Raw genomic sequence first — 25,811 nt, 5'->3', positions numbered from 1 at the left:
TATCATTATCATTATTATTTTCTCCACCACATTTGTTTGTATTTGTCCAGGTAACCTTAGGAATGGGGCCTGCCCTGGTGTATAGACAGCCTATCAGGGGCCTCATAATTAAAGAAAACCGGTGCAACTCATTTTAAAATATGCAGCCTTCCAAGTCCTTCTTTTTTCATTCCGTAACATGTTATTTTTTTTTGTATGTCAGATTTCAATTAAATAAATATTTTTTTTTTAAAGTTTGAAATTGATACAGTAGCACACACCTATGTATCATCCCAGCATGTGGAAGACTGAGGCAGGAAGACCTGTTTGATGGAGGCCTAGACTATATTTCAGGCTCAGGACCAGTCTGGGTTAGATAGTAAGATTATGTCTGCAAAGGAAAGGAAAAAAGACACTGAAAGTCCCAGTCATTGCAAGCTCACAGGTAAGGAGGCTGGATCCTAGAGAGATATATTTCTCTTATTACTATTATGAAATGTTACTGGGGTGCACAGATTTCCTTAGTAACATTTGAAAAGTTATTTTCCTCTTTCTGTATTGATGAGAAAAAGGCATCCCTCAGACTGCAATTTGTGGAATACTGGGAAGTAAAACTGGGAAGTGGCTTTGTGAATGATGGGCTACGGGATTCTTACACATCTTCTATCAGTCAGTCACCCTGTTTCCATAATTTTTATTTTCCTTTGTTCATGAGGTGATATATTACATGGGAGAGAACTTTAAATTATGTTGTGATCTTGATAAGATTTCAGCAAAAATTAATTTGTAAGTCATAAAATGTATCTTGTCAGACCAAGTATTCAAGTGTTTCTCCAGAGAAGATGAGCATTCTCAGAGACCATGGAAGTTGTAATAGGTAGAGTTGCACAAGCCTGCCAAGCAAAGACAAGGGGAATTCACAACAGATAGATCGAGGGCAGTCCTGTGGGGCAAAAGTGAACATAACTTGGACAGACATCAGTACTATAATGATGTGGAGGAAGCAGCGTATCCATGGGGACATGGTTGGGCAAAGGTGATGCTGTTGGCAATGATAGCTTATTTGGTGGAAGAAATATATTCCAGGAGTGTTGGTCATTGCTTCATGATGAAACATTGTGGAAAAAAATGGACAATAAGTATTAGGGAACACAGAGGCACCTGGTATCATTGTGGAAACACAGAGAGACCTTGTATCCTTGTCTGGGGACAAGAGTAAGGGTAAAAAGCTCAGCCACGCTGCATGGAGAAAGACAACTGTCTCTCTCCATCTTGAATGACAACAGAGAGGCTTCCTGGCTTCTGTTAGACCTCCCAGCTCTGTCATCGCAGCCAAAATTGAGGCACGGGTTGCTATTAAACCCATGCTTATATAAGTGATTCTTGTACCTCCTGCTGCTACCGAATTTGTCTAAACAGTTGACCAAAACGCCAGCCATTCTGAAAACCGTACGACAAACTCTTGCTGTGGAAGCAGAAGTCGGTTTTCTTTTCTTCCTTTTGTCAAAATCAAACAAAATTGTAGGGATGAATTTACAATAAAGGAACTTTGTGAATAAACAATTGCGATCTGGACAGAGAGAGCGAGAGCAGAGTGGCATCTCCTGGGTCAGATCATAGAGAAGGCTAAGGGTGTATTAGAACAAGAATCTGAGTGGTTCATTTTGAATGAAAGCTCATTGGCACTTCAGTGCCTGGGGGATCTGGCAAGCTTCGATTAGCCAGCAAGGTGACAACTGTTAAGTCTTACTGTGGCAGTTGACAGTCGCGAATCATAACTAAGCAACCGTCATCTTAGTGGTTGACTTCAGCACTTCATTTTCTTCCTATGGCCCTCAGCTCCATTTCAGTGGTCTGGAGAAGAAAGGACCTATTTTGTATAATGAAGGTCACAAGCTCCCCTCCCCCATCTTTCTCCTTCTTCCCCAACTCTTCTTCCCTTCCTTCCTCCTTCCTTCCTTCCTCCTTCCTTCCTTCCTTCCTCCCTTCCTTCCTTCCTTCCTTCCTTCCTTCCTTCCTTCCTCCTTTCCTCTTTCTATTTTTAAAAGCCCAAGATCTAAGCATGATGGTGCATACCTATAGTCTTGACTACTCCAGAGGCTGAGGCAGGAGAATTGATTGAGCCCGATACGTTAGGACCTGTTAGGCCATGTACAACTTCAAACTCCATTTTTTTTAAGATTGCTATCCATTCCCTGTTAGAGGGGAATAGCTCCTGACGGGAGTGACAGTGTGGCCTCACAGTTTGGACTACCAGTGCCCTTGGTCTGTCTCTCAAGTCCCTCCTGGGGTGGGACTTGGTGTGCTCCTCATTTCTAGTAAGTACACACAAACTCTCTCTCTCTCTCTCTCTCTCTCTCTCTCTCTCTCTCTCTCTCTCTCTCTCTCTCTCTCAGACACACACACACACACACATCTTGTTATTATAATTAAAAAGTTAAAACTGTCTCCCTATCCTGTGTGTCCCCCCTCCTCTTGTCCACTTCCTTATTCTTTCCCTTTACACCCTCTTCTCTAAATCCTTAGAATGTTCATAACTAACTCAGATGCAGATTAAGTCCCCCTGAAGCACCTCTACCTGTGTTTGTAAATATTTGAGGCTTACTTCTGTGGATTCATTTGCAGGAATGAGATAGACTACTCACTATTGTTTGATCCCCGAGATCTTGTTACTGCAAAAAACGGTCCCCAAATGGCTTGGAACATCTAAAGTATAGCTGTGTAACTGGATGAGGGAAAGGGAGGCCTAGTCTATCCCAAAGGAGACTGCCACACTCTAGTGTATAGGATATATTGAAATCAGATCTAAACTCAGCTACCATCAAACAAAACTAGGCATTAAGGCCAGAATATGAAGAAAGTAAATAAATAAATAAATAAATAAATAAATAAATAAATAAATAAATAAATAAGGTTGAAGGTGTAGATGTTGAATAATATGAACCATTTGATATCTAAAATAAAATTAATGTTTGAAAACAGAGCCTTTGGTAACACACTATACTAAAATTAGTTCCAGACAGATTGGAAGTCAAATGCAGAAAACAAAACCATAAAAACAGTCTGAGGTTAGAGTGATGGTGCATCTGTAAAGCGGTTGGCACACAAGCATGAGGACCTGAGTTTGGATCCCCGGCATCCATGGAAAAGCTTCCACGTATAGCAGTGTGTACTTGCTGTCCTAGAGCTGGGGAGGCTGAGACAGGGGCATCTCTGGAGCTCAGAGGCCAGCCAGCCTAGATGAACTGGTGATCTCGGGCTCGCTGAGTAAACTTATCTCAAAAAATAAGGCAGGGAGTAATCGAGGAACACACCCAAAGTTGACATCTGGTCTCTACATGCAACAAATAAATGTACATACACACTGTACACACAAACAGACATGTCACACGCTGCGCACACATACAAAAATATGTATGAGGAAACTCAAATACATGAAATCTCATGTATACTGAAATGGAGATCTCTCTAAGTCTATAGCAAATGTAGAAAACATCCAAGAATTTCTTAATTTTTAAAAGATTAATTGTATTTTTGTTTATGTATCTGCAACTAACTTGTATGTGTGGGTACCCACAGAGGCCAGAAGAGGGCTTTGGATCCCCTGAAGCTGGAGTTACAGGAAGTTGTGAGCAGCCAGGCATGGGCACTGGGTACTGAATGCAGGACCTCTGGAAGAGCAACTAGTGCTTTTAGCTGCTGAGCCATCTCCCCAGTCCTTCATAAAATAATTTTTAAAGGACTGCATGTCAAATGTCCCAAATCATCTCAAATAAAGTTGAAAGACAAACTGGAAACACAGGAAAATTTACGACACAGGTGACTATGCTTAATTGAACTTTAAATATAAATAGCTTTCCCAAATCTATATAAAAAATATTCCCCAGGCTGAGCAGTTGTGGCGCACACCTTTAATCCCAGCACTCGGGATGCAGAGGCAAGTGGATCTCTGTGAGTTCGAGGCCAGTCTGGTCTACAAAGTGAGTTCCAGGAAAGGTGCAAAGCTACACAGAGAAACCCTGTCTTGAAAAACCAAATATATATATATATATATATATATATATATCCCCAAAGAATATTTGGCTAAGAATGTTACTGGGAAATGAAAAAAATACTAATGATCAAAAGATACATTAAAAATATACTTGATTCATTAAAAACCCTTCAATAGGATACCACAATTACTTATTAAGTTAGCAAAGCCATTTTTCATTACAGCATCTTCTGAGACTATAGAATGTTACATCTTTACTTATTAGAGAAAGAAAGTAAACCTAAAATAACAGAGACTAGAAGTGGTGTACAAAGAACTTCTAAGTGGTCATTAAAGACAGATGCATACACATAAGAAGTGACACTACATTATAGGTTAAAAAGCAGGACACTAAGTATTTTGAAAACATCTTAGGTGGAGATGTAGCTCAGGGACAGACCCCTTGCCAAGCGTGCTGGAAACCCTGGATTCCATCTGCAGGATCAACCAATACTCACAGCTCCATTTTCATACATTATATTTTCTTTCATTTATATATTCATACACTTATGTATGCATGCATGCATGGTGCCAGGGATGGAGGTCAGGGCCTGTGCATGTTAGGTAAGTACCTGACCACTGAACTACATCTCTTACTAGCATTCCCATTTCTATATCTGCCTGTTGCTCAAAGCTTATTCTCATTTAACCCCAGACCTGCTAAACAATGTTCTACAAGAAGGGACCCAGGGACACTTATGGTTTTTGTCAGGGTCAAAGGTACACTGGAGAAATGTCGATAGGATCTCACCCCACCTCTTTCTCCAGTGTAGCTGTATCTGGGGTCCAGTGAGGCAGGGAGCTGTTTGAGGCTATAGCAAGAACAGCTTCCAAAGATGCCTGTGCTGTCCTCCAAATGAGCCATCGCCCTCAAGAGCCTCATTTTTATTGAGACATAACCTCCTCCTTCTGTCAGCCAGGTAAGAGACTCAAGCCCATTGTTCGGCTTTGGGTAACAATCTTTCTTTGTTGATAGCAAGTGGAAAGTTTTCCGTTCCTTCCCTGTTCCCTAGCAATGTGACATTTTCAAACAGTAGCACAAAGCTCTTTAAATAGCCAAGATCCATTTCCACTCTACCGTGACTCAGTAACAGCCACAGGATTCTTCTCAAACTTTCCTAAAAATGTCATCTTTGGGCTAGGCTCAAGAAGAACATTTCAGCCGTGGAAGCACATTTTCCACTCTGTCAGGAATGAGGGAGAGCCTGGGCTTGGAACACAAAGTGTTTTGCAATCCTCAGAAAAGCAACACTTCTCACCAAAGCCATAGCAACCACTCAGTGTAATGCTGTCACCGCCCAGTCACTCAGGGGCCTTGTGTTCTTATCAGCGACTCTGTGGGGACCATCACCTGTGGTCCTCGGAACAGCTACCTGGCTGACTGTGGGCTCCACAGAGAATGGCACCCCCTGTGAAGGTTGCCATGGGGATACTGTAGGCAGTGATTCTAACCAAGCATTCTTGTGCTGAGTTGCCAACTGGGCAGGTAGCATGAAACTTGCCAAATGTCCTAGGGGCACCTGATTCTTTATTTAAGAAGAGTTCTCCCGCCCCCACATGGGAGATATAGTAAAACACCAACTATGGGACTGGAGAGATCTCTGCTCCCGCAGAAAACAGGAGGGCAATGGAGTTCAGCTCCCAGCATCCACATCTGTAGCTCCAGGGGCTCTCTCATCCTCTTATGGCCTCTGAAGGTGGGGTGCACATACATACATGCAGGCATTCAAACACACAGATAAAATAAATAAATCTTTAAAAGACACACACATACAAAGTATAGAGTGGTCACAGTTAGTGTTTTCACATCGAAATAGTTCTACTTGAAACTTGCGCCCATGAGGCCAAATCTAAATGTCCCAGAGCTCCTTGGAATTTGTCCTTTCTGAACTTCCACAGCTTTAGCTAAGCTATTGATAAGCTCTGGGGCTCAGGAGCTGTGGTGTGGGATGATAATACCCATTCCTACATGCTGGTGATTGGAGAACTCTTGAGGAGGTAATTTTTATCTAACTCCTTCCTCCAAAACTGAGGTTTTCCCATTCTTGTTGGTGACTAGTCCCTTAATTTCCTTACCAGAAATAATCAGCATCAGGAAGAAGAAAAAGTGAATGGGAGCCAGCTCCTTCTCTCCACCCACCTCCTGCCTTCCCAGCCCTTTGTGTGAGCCAGGTTACACGTGCCTTCAATTCCTGCTTCTTAGAATGGTGTGTCCTCCTTCTAGACAGAGTAGCCCTTGGCAAGGCCCCTAAGAGACATGCTTCTTTTTGAAAGACCTGTGATTGTTTCCCCCACTGTGGCCTGAGGTGTCTGTTCTCAGATTTCCTAACCAGAAACAAGCAGGGAGTTTTTCTTCTGTGGCCATTTTTTTGCTTTGCTTTTTGAGACAAGGTCTCACTATATCCACCAGGCTGGCTTCAAACTTCCTGCCTCAGACCTGTGAGGGCTGGTTTACAAAAATATGCTACCATATCAGTGAAGACAAGTCATTACCATAAGGCTATTATTTGATAACCTTGCAGAGTTCAGGAAAAGGTTAACTTGTCCAATCCTGCCACTACTCTTGATCACATTGCTCTAAAGATGAGAATATTAAAACTTGAAGACACCGTCACTCTGCCTAAGCTCAAGGAGGACAGGCGGAGTCTGTTTTCCACCCCATTGCCCTTGCACCATCACACTGCTTTGCTTTGGCAGCAAGAGAAGCCTGTCCAGCAGCATTTGGCACATAGAAGAGGGGAATGTTTATATGACAGGAAAAATGTCACAATGACCATCGCTCCTGATATTCTCTCTGACTGAGAAATATCTCAGGAGACAGCACAGTGGCACTTGGTCCTTCTTCTTCTTCCTGGGCACAGACAAGTGTCACCTCCCAGGTCACAACTTCAAGCTTATGCAGGTACTTTCACTGTTATTCACAACTTGGATCCACCAGTCCCATCCCCAGATGCATGCAGGAGTCTAGCCCTACATATCTGCTATATTAGACCTGCATGTGTGTATGCATCACTTAATTGTCATTCCACAGGAAACTACTTCTCTGACTGAGTAGGTCTATGCCTCTTCTTCGGTGAAAAAAACTATTAAAGAAACGTAGCTCCCCTCCTTTGGGGAGGTAGGTACTTTCAATGCTAGAACCTGCCACTTTGTTCTGAAGATCATTTGGAAACCTTTTTATAAAGTACTTCTCAAAAAAGAAAGTTTAAGGCAATTATGAGATTCTTCCTATCAGACATGAGAAATTTCCCACTCGTCTGGGATAATCTATTAATAACTACTGTAGCCCCTGAATTCTGAATAAAGAGCAATTTGAGCCCCACATGTGACTTCCAATTCTGATGATGATGCAGAAGTAGACAGCAAATTGCATTAGTTCTGGAAGCTGAGAAAGACTGACTCCCACATGGCAGAACCACACAGCTCAGTCACTAGTAAGCTCTTACCTAGCAAGCACAAGGCCCTGTTTCAAACTCTAGTGAAAACAAGGGCACATGCACATACACACTCACACATACAAAAAAAAAAACCCAACATTTGTTGTTGTTGTTGTTGTTGTTTTTTATTATTTAATGATCTCAGATAAAGCACTGGGGTGAAGTGGGTAAAACCCCAAGAACTGTTCTTTACCCTCAAGCTGCTTGAAACCAGTAGAGCCTGAGAGGAGATGGAGCAGAATTCTATGAACACCTGCTGTTTGCAGGAAGTGGAGAAAAGGATGAGACAAAAAGCAACAATGCTGAGAGTATTTTTAGCTACAGTGCATCACCCAGGGCTTGCCAGGACCTCAAGGGTCACCGGTGGCCACAGCAAGCCGAAGGGAAGGAAAGAAAATAAAAAAGACTCCCAGGAATAGGGCTAAGCAATGCCTAGGCCCGAGGGAAAGGCAGCTTCACCAGCTGGCACAGGCAAGGGGTGGCATGGTGTCACCATGAAGCTACAGAGCTCTGCGTAGGCCATGTGAAGCAGACATGGGGAGGGATGTAGCCACTGAGGTTTGACCTGCAACCTCCCAGCTTTGGTAAACCTGGAGAAGAAGCAACCCAGGAGCAGAGAGATTGCCCTGGCAAGCTCACCCTGGGTATGGCTCTAGGCTGGAGCTGTGAGGCAGTGAGCTACCACTTCTTAACCTTCAGAGGATGGTAGAATCACAGTGGCTCAGTGAGAAAAGACCAACAAGGTTGAAGGACCACACTCACAACATTGTAGTGGAAAGAAAATCAGAGAGTCACCTTTAGAGAGACCTAGCGCCTAAAGATTTCAAATTTTGCATTTCCTGTGACCAAATCACTCTACTTCTAGGTTCATTCCTATAAATATTTTAAAGTACTAGGAAAAAAAACACACGGTCAACAAATAAGACCCTGATTTTAACCCCCAGCATCACCAAAACTAGAAAAGGGAACTGGCAGAAACATAATTCCAAAGAATGCTCACTACTGTCTTTGTGGGTGAATGATGTGAATTTTCTTTGCAACATTCATTCAAAAATCTAGAAGCACAGATTGTGAACAAAAAATCAGCAGTTGAAATTCCTCTTCTTTTGTTAATTTTATTGTTAAAGTTATTAATTTTATTTCTGGTAGTTTTTTTTATTCTAACCAGAAATTTTCCTACCAAGTGTTTAAAAAGTGAGATGCCATGATGAAAAGCATTACTTTGTATGCTAAACTAAAAATTAATTTTAAAAACATGAGAAACAATCACAAAACATAAAAGTGTGGAAATGAACTAAATATACAATGGCCATTCACAACTTAGATGATACCCAGAACATAAACAAAGAAGGAAAAAAAAAAAACTTTTGGAGTAGTGCATTTTAAAGGGTTTTAAATCACATGGGAAAACATTGTGATATCTTACCAATAAAGAGCTGAGAATGCAGGAGAACTCATGATGCTTACCACGTTTATGACACAAAAGCTTAAAGCCTCACAAATCAGATATTAATATGACATATCTAAGCTGAAAATAATGCCTTAGTCTATGAGACTGCTATACCAAAATATCTGGTGTAAACAAGAACATGCCCCTGTGGTAGAGGCCAACCTTCTCCAGTACCTCAACTAGCTGCCCTGTTAGTCCTGGCCAGTCCCATCTTCACAGTGGAGGGTCCTGAGCCCATGACTTTCCATCATTTGACTTTCTTTTTCATATATCATAGGTTAGTTTCTATGAGTAAGGATTTCTTTGTTTTCCAATATAGATACAGACTTTTCTCTCAGTTCTGCTATTTACAAGAGTACGTGTGTGCTTAGCTTACCACCAGGACATAGAAAAATAGTTAGTGCTTTTGATGCTTAAAACAAGAAGAAATGGTACAAGACATAAATTAACTCACATTAGAACTTAGCTCCTAAAAGCAGATCACGGCTGGTGTTAAAGCTTTCACAAATGAAGAAGACACTGCCAATCAGTGGACACAGGAAAGTGTTTAGTAAACATCAGATGCATGATTTACTAACCACATGATTCAAATTTTGTGATAAATTAGAGTTATTGTCTCAATGGGCCTTCCCAGCACCACATGGTAGACTATCATAAGGCAGGGCAAGGTCATATCTGTCAGTATTAGTCTTAAGAGGAGACAGCCTGATGCAGAAGAGAGTCAGTATAAGAAATAGAGCTGTATTGGCCGGGCGGTGGTGGCGCACGCCTTTAATCCCAGCACTCGGGAGGCAGAGGCAGGAGGATCTTTGTAAGTTCGAGGCCATCCTGGTCTACAGAGTGAGATCCAGGAAAGGCGCAAAGCTACACAGAGAAACCCTGTCTCGGAAAAAAAAGAAAAGAAAAGAAAAAAAAAAACAGAAATAGAGCTGTGTGAAAGAAAAAATAATCAGATACAAGGAGGAAGAGACCTGTAATGCACTACACAAAGCAATCCTGTACAAATTGAGCTTTGGGGTAACTCTCTTTATGACATTATATGGACACTACTAGTAGGCAGTATGCTGATCACATGAGAAGATGTGAACTAGGTCTGAGTTAAAGAATATTGTTAACATTTGAAGACTTTGAAGACTTCCAGAAATCTGACAGAACTCATATACCCATCAACAGAACCATGTACTTGTACACACACACACACACACACACACACACACACACACACACACACCATGTGCAATTTTTTAGTTTCAGAGCATTTACAGAGCTTTTCAAAACCAGACATCTTTGGGGGGAAATACTCAAAAACAAAAATACTAAAGAAAGCAAAAGAAAAGGATGGGAGATAAAATAATCTTCTATTCAGGGAAATTAAGTTTATCTCTCCACCTAACATGTTTAAGCCATGAGACTAGTAACCACTGGTCTTATTCATTATGTGCTAACAGTGAACAGTGCCAGTCACTTAGTAGGCAATCAGATACTATTTAATGAGTCAATGCTTTTCAGTCTTCATGACTAGTAAAAACCTGCAAATGATTTTGAAAATGAATAGTGTCAACTGTCACAACTGTTGCATATTATACCAGACGCATGGAGTTAATTTGCTCCCTAGAATTTTTTAAGCATCTTTACTTTGTTTATAATGCAATTTTATCACTCTTTTTTCTTATTATCTCTTTCCTTGGATAATCTATCCCTATTACTTTAGGAATTCTGCCAAGATGATACCCAAAGTCAGTGTCCTAGCTTTGACATCTGAACTTTTTCAAGCCCCATAAGTGACAGTAAGGTACCTTGTTTATGATTTACAGGGACCTCCAAAATTCAGATGATCTAAAATTAAGCTCATCACCCTTTTCAAACTACTTTGTCAGCTCCATGACTCTAATGCACATTCTAAGAATTCTTGATTTTTCAGACCCCTGCGTTAGTGCTCTCAAACTCCGGAGGCCTTGGCTCTGTTTGGGAATCTGATGAGCACCGTGGTCCATTCCCAAGGGGAGAATGTATATGTAGATCTAGTTCCTTCTGTCAAGGAACCGCTGAGTTCCTACAGCATTGTGAAGGATCTCACATTATCAGTCTTCAGAGAGAGAAAGGTATATTTCTCTCTTTCATGCCATCAACTTCTGCCACTCTCTTTTCTAGAGTTTCTCTTTTGTCTCTATTCTGTTGTCTTCATTGAACTCAATCCCAGTCAAAATAGCTTAATGTCTAAAGAATTGAAACAGATTTCAAACCTGCTGACCTTAACAGAGAGCACTAAATGCTTTTCTTTGTATGGTTAAAATTCATGATGTTGAAAGACTAAATATTCTTATTTACAATTGCGGAAATGAATAGAATGTGGAGGCTGTTCATTGGAGAACTTGAAAGATAATTTACTCTTTTAAAAAGATGCTTATTTAATTTGCCTAATATATATATATATATATTTATTTGCTATATATATACATATATATATATATAATATATATATATATATATATATATATATATATCACATCATGTAGAAGCCTGCAGAAGTCAGAAAAGGGAATCAGATCTCCAAGAACTAGAGTTAGAGATGGTTGTAAGCCACTATCTGACTTACAAAAGGTTCTGGAAACCAAACCCAGGGCCCCTACAAGAGCAGTAAATGCCCTTAACTGCAAAACTGTCTCTCCAGCTTCCCAAATAATTTATTCTTACAACAACATTTGGAAAAAATTACTACCAAAATTATCTAGCCCTAGAGGTGTTTATCAGTATGCAGGGTGGATAAGGTTCTGGTTATCAATGTTCTTTAATATATATTATTCAGAATTTCTGCCTATATCTGTTTTGATAAGGTGTAGTTTTTAAGAAATTTGTCCACTTATTTGAGCTGCTAAAATTATTGGCACAAATCTTTAATGATAGTCTCATATTACCTTTTCAATGTCTATGATATGTATTATATTCCATTATTTTATTCCTAACATAGGTCGATTTTATCCTGCTTTTCTAGATAGAAGTTTGTTTATTTTTATCAGTCCATCTTGGGGAATCTGCTTTTAGCTTTGTTAGGTTTCTCTACTATGTATATGCTTTCTTTTTTTAAGATTTCTCCTTGTCTAAGTCACTGTTTTATTCCTGAGAAGAGACATCATGACCAAGGAAACTCTTATAAAAGAAAGCACTTAATTGGAGGGCTTACTTACAGTTTCAGAGGATTAGACCATTATCCCCATGGCAGGGAGCATGGCAGCAAGCAGACATGGTGCTAGAGTGCTAGCTGTGAACTTTACATCCTGTTCTACAGGCAGCGTGCAGAGAAAAAGACTAGGCTGGTGTGGGCTTTTGAAAAAAAAACACCAAAGCCCACTCCCAGTGACACACCTCCTCCAACAAGACCACACCTCCTAATCCTTTCCAAACAGTTCCACCAACTGGATACTAAGCACCCAAATATATGAGCCTATGGGGGCCTCTACCAGCTGGTTTTGTACCAACTTGACACAAGCTAGAGTCATGATAGAGGAAGGAGCCTCAGTTGAGGAAATGCCCCCATGAGATCCAGTTGTAAGGCATTTTCTCAGTTGCTGGTCAATGGGGAGGGCCCAGCCCATGATAAGTGGTGCCATCCCAGAGCTAGTGGTCCTGTGTTCTATAAGAGAGCAGGTTAAGCAAGCCAGGGAAGCAAGCCAGTAAGAAGCACCTCTTCATGGTTTCTGTATCACTTCCTACCTCCAGGATCCTGCCCTGTTTGAGTTCCTGTCCTGACTTCCTTCAATAATGAACAGCAATATGGAAGTGCAAGCCAAATAAACCCTTTCCTCCCCAACTTGCTTTTTGGTCATGGTATTTCATCGCAGCAATAAAAACCCTAAGACAGGGCCATTTTCATTCAAACCACCACACTGTTTTATTCCTATTAATTTTTTATTGTATTGTTTGGGGCATCCTCCTTTTCTATCTTCTTAAGGTAGAATCTTGGGTCACTGATCTTAAGCTTTACTTCTTTTCATACGAGCATGTAGACCTGACTTTCTCTCTGACGATGGTGGTTGTTGTTTTCCATAAATTACATCTTCTACTCACTGTCATTCAGGCCAAAATACTTTTAATTTCCCTTGTGCTTTCTTCTTTGGCCTGCGAATTATTTAAAGTGTATAGCCAAACGTTTTTCTTAGCAGCTTATCGCTCCTGATTGCTAATTAATTCCAGTCTGATCAGAAGACACGCACTGAGTGACCTAAGCCCTTCTGAAGTTGGGACCGTTTGTTGCCTTTGGTGGCTCAATGCAGTAGTACCACATGCCCTTCAAACGAGTGCCATGCAGTTGATGGGGGCAGTGCTCTGTAACTAAGTCAAGATACAAGCCAATTAGGATAAGATTGCCTAGACTGCTCAATTCCTCTGAGTTGCTGGGGATTTTTTTTTTTTTTTAGATTAATCAAATGTTGAGAAAAGACACTCATTGCTTGATGAGACACTCATTAGTTGCTATGTCTTACTAATGATTGTCCATTTATAATTCTAAAATGCCACATTTAAGAATGTTTTTTTATTTTTTATGTATGTAAATCTGTGGGGGGCGCTGTGTGCCTGTGGCACCGTATGTATGTACGTGGAGGTCAGAAGATAATTTCCTGAGTCCTTTCTCATCTTATACTGTGTGAGTCCAAGGAATTGAACTCAGGTGGTCAGGCAGCTTGGTGGCAGGAACCTTCATCTGCTGTACCATCTCCCCAGCCTCTAAAATGCCTTAGGTATCTAGTAAGCTTTGACTAGATGTCCATTTTGTGTGATAGTCTAACCATCGCTCAGGCTTTTTGACACTTTTTGAGTGGCAGACCTTTTTCAATTTATTTTAATCAGAATCTTTATACATAAAGTGTATTTATTGTAGGAAATATAGACTTAACATTCTTTTAAAACCCATTCTAATGATGTCTTTTACTTTGGGTGTTTACTAGCAAATTTTGATCTAATGACTGATTTCAGTGAGGTCTAAAGCTTTCACTCATCGTATTATTTGTTCTCTGGTTGCCCCTCTTTCTTTATTCCAATATTTCCTCTTTTTTTCTTCCTTTGGGTTATTTTTCATAATTTAGCATTCTTTTTTGTTTATTTTTTGTCTTTAAAAAAAAAAAAAAAAAAAAAAAAAAAAAAAAAAAAAAAAACAAAACAAGGATTCTCTGCATAGCTCTGACTGTCTGAGAACTCACTCTGTTACCAGGCTGGCCTCGAACTTGGAGCTCTACCTGCCTCTGCCTCCTAAGTGCTGGGATTAAAGGCGTGTGCCACCACCACCAGGCAAGAATGTGCAGCCCAGGCTGTCCTCGAACTCATGGTCCTCTCTCTTTCAGCAAATCCTAGTGGCATACACCAACACAACCAGCCAGCCTTCCGTTTACTGGCTGTTAAGGTGTATTTCTGTTTTGGGAGTGGATGCTCTAAGGTTTATAAAATGCAGTGTTAACTTTTATCAATGAAATCATACCACCGCATGTAAATTATAGAAAGTGTATAGTCAATGGCCCATTTTAGTAAGAAGTATTGTTGCCAAGTACCTGAGATAATCAACATGTAAACAAGAAAAGATTGTCTTGGCCTGAGTCCTTGATCCATTGGCGCTGTTGCTTTGGGCAGCATAGCATGATCGGAGCATGCGGCAGAGGAGGAAGCACATCTGAAACAGTAGGAAGAAAAAGAGAGAGAAGGGGCCAGGGCCCAATATTTCATCAGAGCACAACGCCCACCCACCCCCACATTCCCACACCACCCCCCACCCCCCCCCCTCCCCCCACCCCCGCCTCAGTGACCTAACTTCCTTACTAGGTTCTACCTTCTAAATACTCCACCTCTTCCGGAGCATTCAGGCCACAGACCAAACCTGGGCCACGAGGACCTTTGTGGGAAGCTCAAGACTCAAAAAAGGGCAGGGCTATTCCTCTACAACCATCAAGTCTGCTTTTCATCCATGCGCCTTGGAAACAACACCAGGTGGTGCTCAGTCTTTCTTCCAACAGTCACATGCTCTTTAAATTAATAGGAAAGGAATAAATCTGAAATGTTTTCTAGATAGTGTTGCTAATATTCTTATTCCTGAATATCCAGGTTTCCTTTCAGCCTAAATTTCCATAATCAATTCTTGAAATGACATGAGCTAGCATAATGCTATTTTCCTTTCTCTGAACATCACTCGATTCCACCTTTGTTCCTGCAGGGTGCTTCTGTTTAGGCTGGGGGTCTCTGGTTTTGTTTTGATCGTCCATCTTCCTGGCGTTCTGATGAGAATCCTGTAGCTATTTCCTCTGACATGACCCCCGAAACATGCTATTTGGCCACCGTTTATCCCACTGCTCACCCTTTGGCACTCTTAATTCCTCAGAGTCAGATGTTTGGATATTGTTTTATACACCCCTGAGACTCTGCTCACTTAATCCCCTCTGTTTTTCTTTCAGTGTGATGGGCCTCTGAGTTTACAGATCTAGTAAACCCATTTTCGACAAAATAGTGCTTTTCAGATATTCTACAGTTACATTGTTAGTATTCCCGTGTTGTTTCTTTTTACGTGTTGTAGTCTGATTGCCCATCCTGTCTTGCATTTTGACCGTTGCTTCTTTGACTTTACTGAACATGGTTGAAAATCACCCCTTTAAAGTCCTAGTCTGGTAACCCAGCACTAGGATCATCCCAAGCCCAGCATTTGGATTTGTTTTATTTTGCCGTTTGCATTTAGCATGTGTTCCCACGACTGGTTTCTTTGTGTATAGAGTAATCTTAAATTGTTCCCCGGACATTGGACCCAAACCCCAAAGCCTGTCACTGTCGTCTGGAAATGCAGATTGTTCTGTTTATCATAGCACACAATTCGTCCACCAAACACAAACTAAGCTGACTCTTGCCCAGGTGTCTAGAGTCTGTTCCATGGAAACAGTAGGAATCAGTGTGAATCTGGGGGACCCTGATGAGCTAGGGGCCCCCACTCTTACTGTCCTCTTGTTTGATTTCCTCAGCTCACCCTGGCAGAGCCCCACTCCCTGACACCTCTGACTGGAAGTTTGAGTTTGGTTTGCTTCTGGAGTTCTAGTTGTCTGAAATTGTCACTTTTCTCACTGCAGCTACCTCCAAGCCTAAGCTTCCAAAGTTGGAACCTGAAGTCAAGTCCTTGGTCCCCTCTACCATCTGTTTAATTCATGTTTGCTATTCTTCAGTATGTGTGTGTGTGTGTGTGTGTGTGTGTGTGTGTGTGTGTGTGTGTGTGGTGTGTGGTGTGTATATGTGTGGTGTGTGTGTGTTGTATATGTGTGTGGTGTGTGTGTTTGAGTGTGCTGTGTGGTGTGTGTGTGTGTGTGGTATATGTGTGTTGTGTGTGTGTGTTGTATATGTGTGTGGTATATGTAGTGTGTGTGTGTTGGGGGGGGGTGTTCAGCATTTACTGTTTTTAATTAGAGAGGGGGTTGGTTTAACCTCTGCATGCACAAGCCAAAACGAACCCTTCCACTCCACGGTGTTTACAAAACTCAGGTATTTTATCACGGTGATGGAGGTTGACTAATACACATTCTTATTCCCGACAACTGAAGCCAAGGGCCATGATGGAAAGCCAGAATCTTCCTGAGGAAATAGAATATTCATGAGGGGAAAGCTGAATTTCCAAAGGCAGAATGTGTTTGAGGGAGAGGCGAAGATTGTAAATATTCTACTCATATTTTAACAATCCTGTAATAATTCAATGTTAACATTTTGCAGGTACATGTTTTATGCATAATCTTCGTGTTATGAATATCTGATGCATGTACATAATATAATGTTTGGGTAATTTATATGTTTTTCTTCTAAGAGAGGCACTATTCCAATAACCTTTAAGTTCCCTTAAGAATCCCAGAGTCTCCCAGTCCTAGCACCTGACAGAGGCATTGCTGACAGATACTTTGCTGAGCTGTGTGCATACACTTGTTTTATTGGGCTTTAAAGCAATGCTGACAGGCAGGTGTGGCTCCTATACCAAATGAGAATCTGAGGCTCCAGCAGAGTCAGCAGTGTGCCCAGGTGGACACTGAGTGGTAGTGATGGGGCCTGGGTTCCAACGGGTCTTCGAGGCTGATGTTTTCTTCGCTTTGTCTCCCTTTGGAGTCACGGGCCACTACCCAAAAAGCACTGGGTCAGGTCATAATACATCTTAGAAACAGTGTAGTAGGGGAGAGGGGAAACCATGGGGGTGGGGGTGTTGGGGTGGAAGGAGTCTCTTCAAAGGAGTCCGACATTCTAGTTTCTGTAGGCTCTCAGCACTGTGAGTGTCCTGCTTCTCTCACACTTCTCTCTCTGTCTGCCTCAGAAATAAACATGGACTTCATATTGGACATTAAAGCGGAAGGGCTAGGAAAGTGTGATGAAAACATGTGATTGTAATTCTTCTGTCCCAACTCACCATCTCGTGCTTGCTTTTCCAAGTCTTACAGTTACGGCTTCAACAGCGAAGGACCCAGGAGCAGCTGGCTAACCAAGGCTTAATACCACGTGAGTACTGGCCACTCTTCCTCATTTACTCAGCATTGTGATTGCTGGGGGACTGCAAGACCCTAGAGATCAGTTAGTCTAAATTGGTGCATCTCTCAGACAAAGTCCCCAGGAATCTGAATCTGCAAACATCTAGACCATGGATTTTTTTTGTCCCCTACCCTTACCTACATAGAGGTTGTTGCTAAGATTCTGATATGGTAGATTTACTCTCACGGTAAACTCAGTTGATGATGGGCATCCCTGGCTCTTCTCCTACTTTTGAAATTGGTTCTTCTAGAAGTACCAAATGTATGCTATTTTTTTTTCTTTCACCTTCTTGGGTTGGGTTCAGCTGTTTGAACCCACAATTATTTGAATGTTGTCAAGCATTTCCTTTCTAGAAGATTTAGTTGCAATACTGTTCTAGCATGAATACTATAATATTGAACTACTGCCCAAAATATAAGTCAAAGAAGGATTATCAGGGGTTTTCGAAGATTATTTGAAAAGTCTAACAACTAAAGCTAATTCTTGGTTGTCTAGGGAAGTACAGGGGAAGGTGTTCTAGACACATGATATCAAAGTTCAAACCCTTCTAGGTCATATAATTCTCCAAATAAAAATTTTTAAATAATCAATGTTCACAGTAACACCCACAGAAATTTGGATTGTTGTAACGATACTGATGAACCGGGCTTCAGTGTTCAGTGCACAGCTCTTGGACTTGTCCTCTAGACAGACTAGGGTGGTTAAGGGAGACTGCCCAGAAATGAGAGTCTGCAAGCCTTTTCTTTTGTGAGTCAAAAGTAGCCTTCATAATAGCTAGGCATACAAATGGTGAACACAGGGAGCTTTGGAGCCAAAGCATTTTTAGAGTTTTTCCTAAACACTGAAGGGACAGGTGGCCCCGGACTCTCAGAACTGCTTCAGCAACACCATTCTGCTGGTAAACTGAGGCAGCGGGTTTGTGTCTGGTGTTTTAGTCTGGCCAGTCTCCTGAAAGTGAGAAAGATGGGAGACGGGGATCTAAGACTGGATAAGGCAGAGAAAAAATGATTTCCCTCAAAGCTCGTGACTGTCTCCTGTTTTGGAAGGGCAGATGGCTGACGCACGTCAGAACCTTTTAGTCCATCCAAGTTCACAACTGATTTAAAACAACATTTAGCCCACATGCCCAAATGCTGAGCCTGGATTTCACAGCTGGCATTTGGATAAGAGTATTTTTGATGTCTATGGAGGTAACTCTGGAAATAAGTGAAAAACGATAGGCCAAGACAGCGATGACTCCAGGGACAGAGTTTAAGTCACAGCTCTCATGTCAGGTGTGGAAGCAAAGCATCTCTCCCTGTGGAGATGTAATGTTTTCTTGTCTGGAATGTTCAGGCCCAAGTCATGCAGATATCAACAAAACACTATTAAAGTGTTTACAGAGAATTTGTGGCTAGCCCATTACATCATCAAGACAATTTCAGGGCAGGGAAGTCCTGCAAAGAATGAATTATTTTACTTGAGACTCAGCCAAATGATAAAGGTTTAGCCACCTTCTCCCAACCAGAGTTTCTAGCAGCTCTGCTGTGGGAAAGTGTGTGAGTGTCTGGCAGACCCTGTGGGATGGATCGGTTCTGCTCAGCTCTCTTCAGAAAGCTGGAAGAAGGACCAGTCTCTTCCCATCCTGGTGGGTGAGCGCAGAGTCCTCATAGGAGACTAATATCCACACAGTATGCCAGGGCATGCCTAAAGGCAAATGATGGCAGAAGATCCAAGAGGCTCAGCTCAATTTAACACATTTGATAATTAACTGTACAGAATCCAGAGCCATGTACTGAGAGGCCGACAGTAATGATCAAGACGATTCCTGGGAGGAATTCAGAATGCTTAGGGGAGCTGACAATAAGTCTACCTCAGTGGGGTCTCATTGTCTGCCGCGAGAAGACCTTCTTCCATCATTTCCATTTTTTTAAGAGAAAGAAGAAAGGACAGGAGAGAAAATGGTCTCTCCTAGAAACCTCAAAGTCTCCTCACTAGAGTGGTGTTTTTCTTCAGCAGAGGTTTGAAACACCCACAGTATCAAATCCTTACTTCTAGTTAACATTCATGAAAATGGAGCTGAAGGTCTAGGAGAGTTTTCAAACGTCCTAAAGATGATCCAGTGAATTCCAGGTCCTTCTCTTTTTAACTTGCAAAAACTTAAATATATTTAAGGTTATTTTAAAAAACCTTACTTTTCCCATGGTGTGGAATAACTGTAATTCTCTCTGAAAATTTTACAACTTCCTATAAAATTGCCTATACACAAGACCAATAGCCACATTAGTGGCTTGTTCTAAATCGTCACATATACCTAGTTAAAAGTGAACTGCCACTCTTTGGCAGAATTTGTCTTATTTTATTTTATTTGGGGGGGGAGGGTTTTTTTGTTTGTTTTTTGTTTTGTTTTGTTTTACATTGAGTTATCTCCAGAGCCTGGCCACTGCAGAAATGCCAGCCCTCTCTTCATGTAATAGAGCTGAAGTCAGAACCTGTGATGTCCAGTGCCTACACAAACTCCATTTCTACCTATGATGCTCAGGCCCCACACAGACTCTTTTTCTCAAATATTTAAGAGAAATCATTTTACATTTGTAAGAACTTAAAGTCATTGTGACAAAATTATTCAAGTAGCAAGGTGGGGTGTAGCTCATAGTGGAACACACTCTTCTCAGGCACAAAAGACCCTGGCTTTGATCCCGAGGATTGTAAAGACCGACTGGGAAAATGTGAAGGATGTTCCAATAGTCTCAATGAGATGTTTCACCCTGACCAACTATGAATAGCAAACTACTTGCTAGCCTCTGAAAGATCTCATTTTTTCTCAAAGTGATGATGAAACTATAAGTTTTCTCTTCTCTGACTCCAGTGAGCTGAGGTGTGCCTTCCAGTTGACTAGTCCACCTAGTTCAACAGGGTTCAATTTCCTTTCCTTTTCGTGGCCAAACATTGCTCAGGCTATGAAGTTGCTGCTAAGTAACAAACAGTCCACACCAGGAACAACAATATTCGCTTTTCAATGCCTCCAGTCACTTTAAAAGCATTCACGATGTCCTTGTCTGTATGAGTTTAGGGTATTCCCTCTTCTGGTGCTTTGACTGAAATTAAATGCACCACCTTCTGACTAGAAATGAAGACAGATGTCTTCTTGTATTCTTAGGCCAATATAGAACCTTAGAACAACTTAAAGAAGAAAGTGTTCTTTGGACCTGAGTAGGAGGCTGAGCCATATCCTAAGATAGATTTCACAGGGAGTTGTGAAGTTCATGTTTTCTAAACAGCCGTGAAATCTAAAAGCTTTATTGTTTTGACTTATCTCCCAGAGCTTATATGATTTCCCAAATGGAATTGCCTGATTCTCCACTGCAGCTAAGGTTTGAAAGGGTGTCTTTACCAGGCCTGCAGGCTCAAGAATGCAAGACATAATGACAGACAGCACACTGTTGGGGCTTGAGACAAGGACCCCCTCTTCCCATGGAAATGTCAAGGGAGGGTGTGTGTTGGTCATTGTTTTCAGACATTTCCTCCATATACTTCTTATCCCTGAGCATCACTCTCCCAGGCAGATGCATTTTTATTTTTAAATTTTATTATTCCATAGTTGCACTAAGTGTTTTGCTTATATTCACTTTCCATCCCCCAGCTCTTCCCAGACACACCCTGGATTCCCTATTCAACCAACTTTGTGTCATTTTATTTAAATCCATCAAAGACCAACTTGTGAAGCTCAAATATTCTTGGATGTGTAGGCTTCCAATGGAGCATCATCAACTTACCAGGGGGCTATACTCTTAGAGAAAACTCTCTCCTTCTCCCAAAAGCTAACCATTATCAATAACTACAGAGCTAGAGGTAGAGTGTCACGTCCAGCTCCCATCTCTGTGCTAGGATGTGGTCTAGCTTGAGCTTGCTCCAGTCTTGAATTCAGAATCTTTGGCACCATCTCATTCTGACCCCTTCTAAAGGCCTCACATAAAAGATTCTCAGCTCTTGGGCCAGATGCCTTAGAGTTATGAGTATCTATGAAGAGTAAGGCTATATGTGGGGCATCCACGTGGGAATCAGACACAGTTTCTGAGTCAAGGGACTTGTAGTCAATAGGAGCTAGCTCCTTTAACTGTTTCTATTGATAACTTGGGAAAAGTACAGAAACCTTCTTGAGAGTGAGCACCAAGGGAGTTGGGGGGAACTTGAATGTCTCCTCCTTCTCTGCTGCTAAAGAGCACCTAATGAGGATAAACTCAGGGAATGCAGAGATACAGCTGTCTTCCCAGAATGGAAAAGAAGAGGAAAGAACTGGGGTGGATTTTTGAGGACCTAGGGACCAGAAAGGTCACTGTGTGCCCAGTTTCAGAGAAAGCCATGTCTGGCTGGAGTGGGATTCCTGGGCTTGAGTTCAATGATCTGATCTATGTAAATGAATGTCAAGATACAAGGAGCTATCTGTGAATGGTGCTGCCTTTATTTGTTTTGCAGACTAATCCAAGCTACATCAGCCACATACTTACTGCAAAGCCTTGGTAAACCCCTGAACTCTGTGGCACTCCTGAATAGCCAGAAGAATGATGGGCCATCCCCGCACCCACTGCCCATGCAGCCTCACCCTAGTTCTGAGACATTCACAGGACAGAGTCTCTCTGCCTTTTCCCAGTGCACGAGCTGACTTGGCTTCTCCCCACAGCACCTACCACACACTGTTGGCTGCCTGAGCAGAACGCGGCATGAGAGGATTAATCTGTCTGCCTCTTCCTTTCTCCCTACCATCTCCCCCTCGGAGCTAGGGGACGGTGCCCTGACCTTTCATGCCAAGCTGGATCAATTGTGACTTCTCTCTTCTCTTTCATCTCTCCCTCGATTTTTCCAGTTGCCTGTTTCTTCAGAAGTTGAAAAGCAGTCACTAGAGACACGCTTTGAATTTGTCTCTGTATCCACGAGGCGAGAATTTGCCTCCCAAGTATTTGCATGTGTTAGGTCAGACTCGATAAGTGCACATACCCGGTCTTAAATCCTACGAGCTACACTGGGCAAATACACTGTTTTTAAACCCCTAAGTCTATAATTTGAGCACAGAATAAGCAAGCTATTATCAACTTCCCCTCAGAAAGAGAGAGAATAATTTCCAAGTTGCTATCACCTACATAAAGCCTGTATCCTGATTGCTCAGGGAGAAGTATTCGATATCTGTTCTGCCTTTCAAAGCAAGGCAAGGTGAGCAAACACCATGAAGCCCATTTTGTAAGTGGGAAGCCAAAAGTGCAGGAAACCTACTGGATTAGTTCAAAGTTGTATCAACAAGGAGAGGTCTCAGCTAGATGGGCCCTAAATTCTTAGGTACCCAGAATGCCTTTAATCCTACAGTGCCATGAGTCTCATGTGTGGGAATAATTGTGTCACCCTCTTCACAGAGAACCCTGTAGAGTGCTGGAGATTGGCTCATCGATTAAGAGTACTGGCTGCTCTTGCAGAGGACCTGGGTTCAATTTGCAGTACCCACGTGGTAACACACAGCCATCTGTAACTCCAGTTCCAGGGGATCTGACACCTTTTTCTGGCCTCTGTGGGAAGCAGGCACACACATGGTACACAGACATACATGCCGGCAAAATACACAAACACACAAAATTAAAATAAAAAAAACTAATAAATATTCATAATCGACCCACATGTCTATTTTCAACTAACCAGTGAGCTACAAATTTACTAGCAAAAGCTTTTTCACTGGAGCTAGCATTTTTAAACTACACTGCTATGACTCCAGGCAGCATGGACCAAAGAGACAACGTCATTCACCTGAGCATCCTATCTGGGAGCTGGAGACTAAGCCTGACAGTCCTGGTCCAGTGCTTCTCCTTAGAACTCAGTGTTCTAAGTGAGACCCTCTGTAGGGGCACACTGGCCTTACAAGCCCCACGGCTGTTGTTCTTAAACCTGGGTGTCAACATCTCCTGGAGCATTTGTCCAAAGTCAAATTCCTGTGCTTCACCCCCAGAAACTCTGAGGCTGTGGTTCTGAGGTGGGGTTCAAGGGCTGGAACGTCTAACAAGTTCCCAGTTGATGCTGGGAATTGCCAGTCCTGGGGCCTGCACTAGGAAACTGTCTGTGGCTCTTGGCATCACTTTCTGTCTATATTCAGTGGAGTAGGATAGAGTACCAGGAGTTCTCTCCGGGCCTGATCATAAGAGGTCCCCTAGAGGGGAATCAGCGCTGCAACATCCTGGTGAGCTACCACTCAACGCCAAAGCCCGGCCCTACGCAAAAGACCCCGCACACACCTCAGCCCTAAATGAATTGTCTGCATCCAAGGCCTCTTTTCTTCGATGGATCCCACTGGGGGCCTGGAGTCAGTCGGAGTAGAGCAGAAAGGACCGCAGGAGGCCTGTTCTTATCTAGGCGAATGTTTATCCACACAGCTGACCCAAATTAGCTGGAGCTGTAGGGACAGAAATAGGAATAGCCTGCGACTGAACGCTGAGGCGAGAACATGAATTCCCCTGTGAGGAGCGATTAATCTTCCTCCAGGGGAACAAGTCAGATGTGTGGCTGACTGGATTTATAGCCGAATTCTAATTTGAAATCACATGGACTTATTTTTTTAATTTAGAAATCCAAATTCCTTTTCCATCTTAAATGTCAGTGTCCTTTAAATATGAAATTTTGCCATTTGATACTCCCTGGGCTGGCAGCAAAAGTGGTCCTTCGTGTATTTAAAAAAAAAAAAATCAACTGAGGGAGGCATTATGATTTTTGGAGGCCTCTGGGGGACAGGGTTAGAGCCCACATTCTCTGGAGTCACGGAGTAGGCAAACCTCAACCCCAGGGCCACTCCGCTGGGGAGTTTTCCACAATGTGACCTCAAGTTAGTGCCCCATAGCACACCCAAGCCGCACAGCAAGCCCTGGGGCTTGATTTGGTGAGGGCAGCATGTAGACCTCTTCATATTCTTACCAAGACCTCAATAAATGCACATAGCTTTCCACCCTTCGGTAGAAGGTTTCCGAAGACCTTTGTGCTCCTAACGTCAGAGGACTAAAGAGTTTCAACCATTTCACAGGAAAGGGGGTGATACAGTAATGAAATGTGGTTTTGTAAACCAATCCAGGAAGTACAGCGTTTCTTAGAAAAGGGATAAGCTCTGCTAGTGAGACCTGAATAATTCAAGGATGCAGATTCAGTCAATTCCTCTCATGTGCAATTAGAACCAGTTGTATGAACCGGCAAGATGCTCAGTGGCTAAAGGCATTTGCTACACAGATCTGAGAGGCTGAGTTCAATGCCCAGAGCATACATCATGGTGAAAAGAGAGAGCTAACCCCACAAAATTGTCCTCTGTCTTCCACACATGCCCCTCGGCATAAAGCCCCCACATACACATCATACATACAAATGCACACACAATAATAACAATGAATTTAAAAAAAAAATGTGTTTAGAATGTGGGCAATAGCTAAAGAGTATGGTTCCCTTTGTGGAACTCCTCCAGGAAAAAACATGTTATTCTTCCTAACCACTTAAGAAAGATCAGTTCAGGATCAGTTTCTTTACTGGTGATGAAAGTAATTTGGCCATACTAACATGTAATGCTTAATTCCATGGACACCAGGTGATGGGACAGAGGAAAAGACATATTGCTGCAGAGCTCACACATTACAAGGGTCCAAGTAGATTCTGTGACATGGTAGCCTGATGAAGGGAGAGTCACTCCAGACATTTCCAACTTCAAGTTCCAGGGATCAGATATCAGAAAAGGCAAGCCTCCTTCCTAAGGGCACTGAGATTCCTGTAGAAGAGAGTGCATGAGCCACAATAGCCCTCCACATTTGTTTCTCCAAATCACATGGCTGGGGAAAAAGTAAGAAAGAAGGAGGGCCCATTTTAAGACCAAAAGTGACCATCTCACAGAAGCTGGAAAATCTGCTTCCAGGCCAATGTGAAATGTGATATTCAAGCTAAATATTCATCCTCTTTCCTTTGAGAAAGAGTCTCTGTGGCTCCAGTCTAAGTCAGAATGGAGTGTGTCGACTGTATTGGGTACAAAGCAGCCAGCTGGGACAATTTTGGCATGGCCTTTGGTCAGCATTATTAATGCTGGACCGAGGCAGGGGAATTGATAGGGTATGCCCAAACAGCATCCCACATAGAAAATAATATGATCAAGCACCACTATGGTGCCTACCAGGTCCTGTTAGCATCATCTCCACCAGGTTAGTAGGGGAATCGTGTAGTTTTCAGGGCTAAAGTGCATGTAAGGGTAGACACACACACAAACAAACACACGTACACACACATACACGCATGCATGCATGCACACTGACTTAGCCAGAAACCAATTCAAGATTTGGAAAATGACTTCCTTGTTTATAGCATAAGAATGGACACCTGCTATAATATTTGTAGAATCTGGATCATGTGT

General features: G+C 42.2%; 1 protein-coding gene across 2 annotated transcripts in view; it reads left to right on the top strand.

Moving 5' to 3' along the window:
• Nucleotides 1-25,811, top strand: part of Myocd (myocardin) — a 97,354-nt gene that overhangs the window by 19,519 nt on the left and 52,024 nt on the right. The window contains exons 1-2 of one of the 2 annotated variants that reach the window (XM_028869352.2): nt 17,324-17,392; nt 21,878-21,921. Coding sequence is in view for 1 of the 2 variants with exons in the window: in XM_028869351.2 (XP_028725184.1) it covers nt 17,327-17,392 (66 nt within the window). In the remaining variant the exon portion in view is untranslated. Of the gene's footprint in view, nt 1-17,323; nt 17,393-21,877; nt 21,922-25,811 lie in introns of those variants that run through there. The other variant, XM_028869351.2, reaches the window with a different exon arrangement.

The sequence above is a fragment of the Peromyscus leucopus genome, chromosome 8b (genome assembly GCF_004664715.2).
Source record: "Peromyscus leucopus breed LL Stock chromosome 8b, UCI_PerLeu_2.1, whole genome shotgun sequence".
Taxonomy (NCBI): domain Eukaryota; kingdom Metazoa; phylum Chordata; class Mammalia; order Rodentia; family Cricetidae; genus Peromyscus; species Peromyscus leucopus.
Note: the sequence above shows the minus strand (reverse complement) of the source record. Positions and strands in the feature narration are given on the sequence as shown.